The 9188-nt window shown below is 47.6% G+C and overlaps 1 protein-coding gene across 1 annotated transcript in view; it reads right to left on the bottom strand.

The window, feature by feature from the left end:
• The window catches only part of RGMA (repulsive guidance molecule BMP co-receptor a), a 45089-nt gene extending 36417 nt beyond the window's left edge, over window positions 1-8672 (bottom strand). The window contains exon 1 of the mRNA XM_024114933.2: window positions 8301-8672. Within this exon, the coding sequence (XP_023970701.1) occupies window positions 8301-8314 (14 nt within the window). The 5' untranslated portion in view covers window positions 8315-8672. The remainder of the gene's footprint in view (window positions 1-8300) is intronic.
• Between the last annotated feature and the right edge of the window lie 516 nt (window positions 8673-9188).

Raw genomic sequence — 9188 nt, 5'->3', positions numbered from 1 at the left:
AAGGCTCAGTGGCCATGGCTCACGGGCCCAGCCGTTCCGCGGCATGTGGGATCTTCCCGGACCGGGGCACGAACCCGTGTCCCCTGCATCGGCAGGCGGATTCTCAACCACTGCGCCACCAGGGAAGCCCAAAAAAATTAAAAAATTATTAATACAATTTTTAAAGGTTACACTCCATTTACAATTATTACAAAATATTGGCTATATTCCCCATGTTGTACGATACATCCTTGTAGCCTATCTTACACCTGATAGTTTGTACCTCCCACTCCACCAGCTCTGTATTGCCAGCTCCTCCCCACTGGTAACCACAGGTTTGTTCTCTATACCTGTGAGTCTGCTTCTTTTTATTTTGTTATATTCACTAGTTTGTTGTATTTTTTTTAAATTCCACATATAAGTGACATCATACAGTATTTGTCTTTCTCTGTCTGATGTATTTCACTTAGCACAATGCCCTCCAAGTCCATCCATGTTGCTGTAAATTACAAAATTCCATTCTTTGTTTATGGCTGACTAATATTCCATTGTGTGTATATATATGTGAGTGTGTGTGTGTGTATATCTTTATCTCTATCTATCTATCTATCTATCTATCTATCTATCTATCTATCTATCTCTCTATCATCTATCTATCTATCTATCTATCTATCTATATGACATGTCTTCTCTATGCTTTCATCTGTTGATGGACACTTAGGTTGCTTCCACATCTTGGCAATTTTACGTAGCGGTGCTATGAATACTGGGGTGCACGTATCTTTTTGAATTAGTGCCTAAGGACTTTTAGATAACCTTGACTTCTGGGTGGGTTCTAAGCACATGATCAGTTATACTCAAGTTTTGTTGATCAACCACTATAAGACAAAGTCTCCCACGTAACTGTAGGGTGGTCTCAACTATGGGATGGGCTGTCTCCATTTCAAAATGAGGAGACTGAGACTCAGGGAGATTATGTGACTTGTCCAAGGTCACCAAGAATATAAATGGCAGGGAGAGGCTCAAAACCAGGCCTTATGATGCCAAGTCCAATGTATTTCCCACCAAATCACAGCCACTTCTCATCTTCACCGTGGTTTACTTTTTCCTGTTATGCTCCATATGTATAATGATGGGTCATTCATTAGAGATGTGAGCATGTTTAGAGATACACTGTTTTCCATAAACAAACAAAAATATTAAAATGTTTTAAGGAAAGAAAAATTTTCCTGAACCACCTCCCCTACCCCCCTAAAAACTTATGAAGTTGAAATACTTATAGAATTCTTCTTCTTTCTTTTGGATGTTAAATGTATCTTTAAGTCAAGGTTTCATAGAGTGCTTACCTGACTTAATAGCCTCTGAGTGACAGGTAAATATTACACAGCAAGATGTTAGGTAAATCTATCTACAGTATCAATTCATTGCAGTCCGTTCAGACCTCAAGCTATTCAGAGCATGTCTTAATTAAATTCAAAGCCAGATGGGCTTCCACCACTAGAGATTGGTCATTGACACAGAAAGGGAGGACTTGGGTGCCATCTTGGTTTGGGTGCCATTTTGGCTTGGGTTTGCTTTGCCCTCATTGACTCTTGGCCCAGGTGTGTGTATGTAGGGAGCAGTATGCTCCCTAGCAATGAACCCCTGAAGTCAGTAGACTCTGCCAGTAGCATCCATTTGCTCATGAAGAAATCAGATGCTTGGAGTTTAGGGCTCTCCTTTCTCAAAATGCTCTTAGCAGAGAGAAATAAAAGCAATGTAAAACCCTCACAGCACTGAAGAGGGTGGCATCTAGCTTTTCCTTACCATATGATCTTGAGATACCCAAGGATACAAAACCAAGTATGCCTCTGGATAGTAAGGGAAGCACTTTGAAATCAGTATTCTGAAATTTGAATTTCAAACTATTTTAGCTGCACTGACTGATGTAAAACAACACAAATTAAACTCCCACGAATCCCCTGTTCTGGGGCAGAATGACCTACCAACCTTAGGAGTGAGGGGTTATGAGCAGGTCTGGACCTGTGAGGGGAAGCCCTCATGAACCTCATCACATCTACAGGTGAGCCTGCACTCAAAGCTCTCTCTCTCTCTATTTTTTATTTTGGCCATACCACACAGCTTGCGGGATCTCAGGTCCCCGACCAGGGACTGAACCCAGACCATGGCAGTGAAAGCCCCGAATCCTAACCACAAGACCACCAGGGAACACCCATAAGCTCTACATTTCTTTTTGCTTGCATAAATGGAAGCCCATCTGAGAAAGCGCAATTGTATTAAAAATCTATTTATTATTTGTATTCTACCTCTTTCCATAAAGGATATTAAATTAAATGTAAATGAAAGTTTTATACCAAAACTTCCAAACAAATATTAATTCTTATTCTTTCCAATTATTCTTATCCTTTTCAAGGTACCAACTGTTTTGAAGAAAGCTGGTAGTTTTTATGATTCTGTGAATGAAATACGCATTTCCACGTGCTCTTCTGATCACATTCACACTTGTCAAGTGGAGCACAAGGTGCTGGATGGTGAGCCAGGGTTCAACTACAGACCAGGAGAGAAACTGAAGTAGGGAAGTTCATTACTCACAGGTCCTGGAGGAAGTACCTGGTGCACTTCTAGGGGCCACATGGGGAAGTCAAGGCCCAGTGCAAACAGAAAACAGGACCTGGGGCACATGTCTTGATTAGGGTCTGTGGGCAGAGTGCTTTGCGGTTCCTGAGCTAAGGCCAGATAGGTCAATTCAAACCAAAAGAGTGAGCTTTTGGTGAGCCTGATGGGGGTCTTAGCTAAGGGGTGCACAAGGGGCAGGCCCTGGGGAGGAGGGGAGACTGTGGATCATGAGGGCTGGCTGCTACCTAGTGCATGCACTTGCATGAGGGGGCTGGTGTCAATTTAAGGTCCCCACAGGCCACTTGGCCAAACAAAATGGATGCAGAGGCAGCAATACCATGGGGTAGCTTAGCTGCACCCTCAGCAGTCCAAGGGACTTGTTCTTGTAAGAGTCATCTATTATATTTTATTCTATTCTATTCTGGGGCCGAAAATGCACACTGGCAGCAAATTTCCAAGTCACTGCGATGGCCCAGCAGATGTTTCCTGAGCTAGCCTCTTTGACAGCCAGGTAAATGCATCCCTGCAAGGGGTAACCAAGAAGGTCTGGTAGTCTCACAAGCGGATTGGACTTTGATGAAGAGGATAAAACTGTGAAAGCACCTTGAACAACTAGATACCATGGATTTTAAATAGCGAACCTGGAGAAAAATACACACTGTGGTCCAGATCAATTGGGAAATGTATTAAAAAGTCTGTCAGGAGACTGAATTCTCAGGTGGAGTGTCCGCGTTGTGACCGACAAGGCTTATACCATGACAGATGTTTAGGAAACCATCGTGGGTCAGTCTTTGTATGTTCCTATGTTTCCACCTGGTCTCGTTTAAAGAAGTCATCAAGGAGAAAACTCCTAAAGAGGATGAAAAATTGTTTGCATCCACCTTCAAGAAGAATAAGTGTGCTAAGAAGAAGTAATGGGAGATTTCTCAAAAAACTAAAAATACAACTACCATATTACCCAGCAATTCCACTCCTGGGCATATACTTGAAAAAAACAAAAACACTGATTCTAAAAGATACATGCATCCCCATGTTCATAGCAACATTATTTACAATTTACAACTGCCAAGATAATGGAAGCAACCATAGATGTGATATATATACACGCTGGAATACTACTCAGTCATAAAAAATAATGGAATTTTGCCATTTGCAGCAACATGGATGGACTTGGAGGGCATTGTGCTAAGTGAAATAAGTCAGACAGCAAAGAAAAATACTGTATGTTATCACCTATTTGTGGAATCTAAAAAACACAACAAACTAGTGAATATAACAAAAAAGAAGTAGACTCCCAGATATAGAGAACAAACTAGTGGTTACCAGAGGGGAGAGGGAAGTGGGGAGGGGCAATACAGGCATAGGGGATTAAGACATGTCAACTATTATGTATAAAATAAGCTACAAGGAGGGCTTCCCTGGTGGCACAGTGGTTGGGAGTCCGCCTGAAAAAAAAAAAAAAAAAAAAAAAAAAAAAAAGCTACAAGGATATATTGTACAACATGGGGAATATAGCCAATATTTTATAGTAACTATAAATGGAGTAAAACCTTTAAAAATTGTGAATCACTATATTGTACACCTGTAACTTACATAATGTGGTATATCAATTACACTTCAATTAAAAAAAGAATAAGTAATGGTAGCCTCATGCTGAGGACTGAGGGAGAATATCTCTGTTCACAAGGGCAGATGTAGAGTGGGTGTCATCAGCAACCAGGACAGAGTGTTGCTGTCAGCCAGGGCAAGCTGCTGCAGAGACCCTGAGCTCTGAGCGTCTCCAAAGACAAAAAAATAAAACAAGTGGAAACCACATCGGATGGTAACTACTAAATGATACCCTAGTGAGATATCAATCAACAAGCTTTAGGGCACTGGTACTCATATCCACTCATCTCTGTTATACCCTGTGGAGGACACCGAATCTGTAAGAATTGGTCTTGTTTTACCAGATTGTTGACAGAATCTTTTGTTTTCAAGTTTCTGCCAGATTTTCAGACTCTGGCAAATCCAGGGTCCTGATTCCTGAAAGTTCTCCATCTTGGAATGTTGCTTTAAACAAACAGTTGAAAAATGAGAAGTAAACTCAACCGGCAATTTTGTCATTATTTTCCACAAAAACATTGCCTGCTACACTTTAATTTTTTACAGTAGTAATCTGGATATAATAATTTTATAAGGTACACAATGCGCATTTATGTTTGTCAAGTAGCAGTGACTTTACATCTTTCAAATGGGGCTATAAAAGATACTTGCATTGGGCTTCCCTGGTGGCGCAGTGGTTGAGAGTCCGCCTGCCGATGCAGGGGACACGCGTTCGTGCCCCGGTCCTGGAAAATCCCACATGCCGCGGAGCGGCTGGGCCCGTGAGGCATGGCCGCTGAGCCTGCGCATCCGGAGCCTGTGCTCCGCAACGCGAGAGGCCACAACAGTGAGAGGCCCGGGTACCGCAAAAAAACAAACAAAAAACTTGCAGTTAGCATTTTTTCCAATTTCTGCCCAAATCTCAAAATTTCTTCTTCCTCTTGCCCACAGATTATGAAGTTTCACACCTCAGTGGGTATTCTTGCCTCCTGACCCAGAGGCTCTAGTGTGATACATCATTTTTTACTCATAGGTCAGAGCTGGCTAAAAAACTGGCATCGTTTTAAAAGATATTCATTTGTCACCAAGGAAACTGACTTCTGCCTGACCTTGTCTGCACACTTGGGCGAGACAGTTCTTCATTTTTTCCATTGCCCTGTTCATTGCTCTTCGGAGCTCTGTTGCTAAGGGAAGGGAAGCTGAAATTGTGGTGTCATTCAGTCAAAGTAAGAAAAAGAGAAGCCTGTCATCCGAATGGGGCTGGATACCACAGGTGAGAAAGCCTGGGTCTCCTTCAAGTTAAGTCTATGTTATGTTTGTTGAATGAATAAACAATGAATGTTGTTTGAAAAGCAAAGCCATTCTCCAGAGAGCCACAGGAACACTGCAGACACGTAAATGTGGTTTGAACTTACACTTGGGATGTTATAAGTCAAGTTCCAGAACAGTGATCTGTAAGTAGGAGTGCCTCCTTGTTTCACAGAAATAACAGATTCCAATAAGCCTGAACTTTGTTTATGATCAGTTTCATTTGGGTATATCCTGTCTCTTTTCCTGGATGGCAGGCTTCTGGAGAGATAGGTGAACATATCTCCTAAGGCATGCCCTATTTGGGGACCATGCTTGGTAAAACCAAGTGCTTGAGTTTAATTCATTTGGTAGCAAGGCTGTAGGGAAAAAAGCACTTTAAACTCACAGAACCTTGGCTATTCCTCTTCACCTCTCTGGCTATCAGTTTCCTCTTCTGAGAAGTGGAAATGCCAGCACCTCTTCCTGCCTGCTTCCTAGAAGCAGCAAGCATCATTGTGAGAGTGACTTGAAAAACTCCCTGTCCCAATGTTAGGAATGCTCAGTACCTATTCATTTTTTTTTTTTTTTTTTTTTTTTTAGTACCTATTCATTTTATTTTGCGCCTCCTCATCTAAGAATTCCTGTATTGGGCTCCCACAGGGCGGCTGAAGAGCCAAGTCAAGGGTCATATTAACCAGGAGCTTTTCATCCTCCATTCTGTATTATTACACCCACTGGGGAGGGAGCGAGTCACGCCCTGGAGAGGCTTGTAAGGAAAGAAAGCAGACAGAGGTTTCTCAGCAAAGGTCAGAGAAACCCTCTTTGAATAAGATGCCAGGTTACTGCAAGACCCTCTTTGTCATAAATCTAGTTATTAAATAAACACCGGCAAACGGTGAGGCAGTTTGAGATAGCATGGGGAGTAAGCAGATAAGCCACCCACCACTCCATATGTCTATTCAGAGCATAAGCACCTGTCACCTGGGAGGGAAATGATGGGAGCAGGGCTATTGAAAAAAGGAGGCTGGGACCTCCCTCACCACCACCACAGCTCAGAGGCTCTTAAGGAGGCAAGGGTCCTCCCCACAAGGAGAACACCACACTGCTCTACAAGGAAGCAGACTACACTTCAGAACAGGGAGAGTCCAGCTCAGTGCTAATATCATCTGGCCTGGAAGGTGGCAGCAAAAACCAGGCACCAAGGACAGGGAGCCCCACCCACAGTCTTTGTCCGCTTCGCTTGCTGTCCAGCAAAGTCTGCCCCAATTGCTAACTGGAGATCATGTCCCTCTCATAAAGGAGGCCTGCTTGTCACTCGCTGTGGTAGTGGAACAGCAGGAAGCCTCTTCTTTGTGTAAAAAAAAATGCCATTTTGGTATATTATACCTTTCCTGTACAGATCTGCACCAGACTCTTTCCCAATTCTCCTTCAGCTGCCCTTTAGAGCACAGACAATCTCTTTTCTAGGGGTTATGGCTCAAGATTCGCCTGAAAAATCACCCATCTGTGATACACGGGAGAAGACCACGGTCCTTGCATAGGTTTTTCCGATTTCTGGGATAGATGCCCAGAGAACAGGCACAGACTCACCGGCAGGCAACATTTTACGTTATGTTCTTCCTAGAGGACCCTCAAGCTAGAAGGAGAAGGTGACGGTCTCCTCGAGATGACAACGTGCCACCCAGTACGAACTGCAGTCCTGGCCCTTGAGCTCGGCATGCGGAGCTGGGGGCGTCGCTGAGCTCCCGCTCAGCCGGACTGTAAATACACCTAGAAATACTCATCCCCGGACCGGCCTGCTCTGTTCCTGCCTCCACGCCTCGCGCCGGAATCTCCTACTTTGAGAACACCCGACTTCTCGGCCTAAAAGAAACGCACAGCGTACCATTTCCGCTAGATGGCGCGATTTCCCCTAATCCGATCGCAAGACATCCGATTTATAAAATAAATACAATCCAACGCCTTCCGAAACCACACCACATAATAGCAGCTCGCAGGCTCCCATTAAAAAACTCAATTTGGGGGAACTGATTCTACCTCCGAGCAAATCTTATGCAATTACATTAAGAGGATGCAATCAAGAATTGCATCCGAGCGTCCCCCACATCGGCCCTCCCCCTAAATACACCTGTTCCCCTGCCCCACTCGTTCCCTGGGATGAGCCACGGCTCGGGCCACGCGCGCAGCCGTCGCTGTGCCCGGCCCGCCGGGCCCACCTGTCCACTTAGGAACGTCAGGGCCACTCGGGGATCCTATCCCTTAAAAACTCATCCCAAGTCCCTCACCCTCCTACGCACCTGCCCTCCCAGGCAAAGGACCGCTCGGACCCGAGCTCAGACAGTGCGCCGCGTCGACGTCCCCCGGGGCAGGCGCTCCAGCCGCGGCTCTGCAGCTGGCTAGGCAGCCGGGCGCGGAGCAGGAGGAGGGGGCCGGGCGAGTCGTGCCAATGGGGGTTCACGTCTGGACAGCCGGGTGGCCCGCTCAGTCCCAGGCTCCGCGGGCCGACTGCAACGGCCGCGCGGGAGAAAGGGAGCTCCCAGCACGCGCACAGTGGTACAGACGTTCGCCGGGTCTGCCCAACCACGCGCGCTGCCGGCTACCCGGGGAGAGCATTTTAGGAAAAAAAGAGCAAATACCAAACCACAAAAACTTTACTGCTGCCAAGAGCTAAAGGGATCGAGGCGCAGCAAAGCTCCAAATCTGGGCAAGATGGGAGCAAGATGAGACGCAGGGTTGGGGAGGACCACAGCGGTGTCGTGCCCCGAGCAAGTGGCGGCGCCGCCTCCGGGTTGTCAAGAGCCGGGTCCGTCTCGCTCCCGGCCCGCGCTTACCTTGGCGGCTGCATGAGCCCCTGCAGCCCGCGGGGGGTGGCGCTGGCGGGGCTGCGGGCGAAGAGGGGGTGCCGGGGCGCCGCTCGTCGGCCCCGGGGCAAGGTGGGAGGGGTTCGGCAGGCGATGGTCCCCGCCGCCCGGGCCGGCTCAGCAGCGGCCCGGGGCGCGCCGCCTGCTCCCGGGCTGCATGCCTGCGAGCGCCTGGAGGAGCCGGCCCGTGAGCGAACGGCTAGTGCTTCCCCAGCCTAGCGGCTCGGGCGGCGCAGCCCGCGCTCGGGAGACAACTGCAGAGTCGGGCTGTTCGGGCTTAGCCCCCTCCCTCGCCCGGCCCCAGCCGGCAGCCGCGGAGCGCGGCGTCGAGAGGTTCGTTTGCGCGCGGAGGGGAAGGGGCGGGCCGGCCGCCCGGGGCGCAGGCTGGGGGCGAGGCGGGCGGGGCCGGAGGAGAGGGGGCGGGATGAGAGGTGGGGGTGCGGGCTCGGATTGCCCCGCCCGCCGCGGCTGCACCTTCACGCATCAGCACCAGTGCGGCGGTGGGGTACGCACGCTGCAAAGTCAAGACTTCCCTAAACGCAGGGTTAGGGGGGCGCGGGCGGCAAGTGCGGCCACCCGCGAGGCGCCTCCAACTTTCCTAATCTCCCGCTGGGATGTCCTGGAGAGTACGTTTCCATCATCAGTTCCATGATGGTCCAAGGGTGGGCGGGCGCGGGGTGTTACTCTTAGGTTTCTGGAATAGACAGTCACATCCACGAGAAACGCTGCTGCTCTCTGCAGCGATGCACCTTTGTTGTACTGAGATGTTTGTTTGTTTAAGAATCTTCTTTTTAAAAATTAACACAAATGTATTAAATGTGTAATACGCGAATACATTCTTGTGTACAATTTTACAAA

This window comes from Physeter macrocephalus, chromosome 11 (assembly GCF_002837175.3).
Source record: "Physeter macrocephalus isolate SW-GA chromosome 11, ASM283717v5, whole genome shotgun sequence".
Lineage (NCBI taxonomy): Eukaryota > Metazoa > Chordata > Mammalia > Artiodactyla > Physeteridae > Physeter > Physeter macrocephalus.
This window is presented reverse-complemented; position numbering and strand designations above follow the sequence as displayed.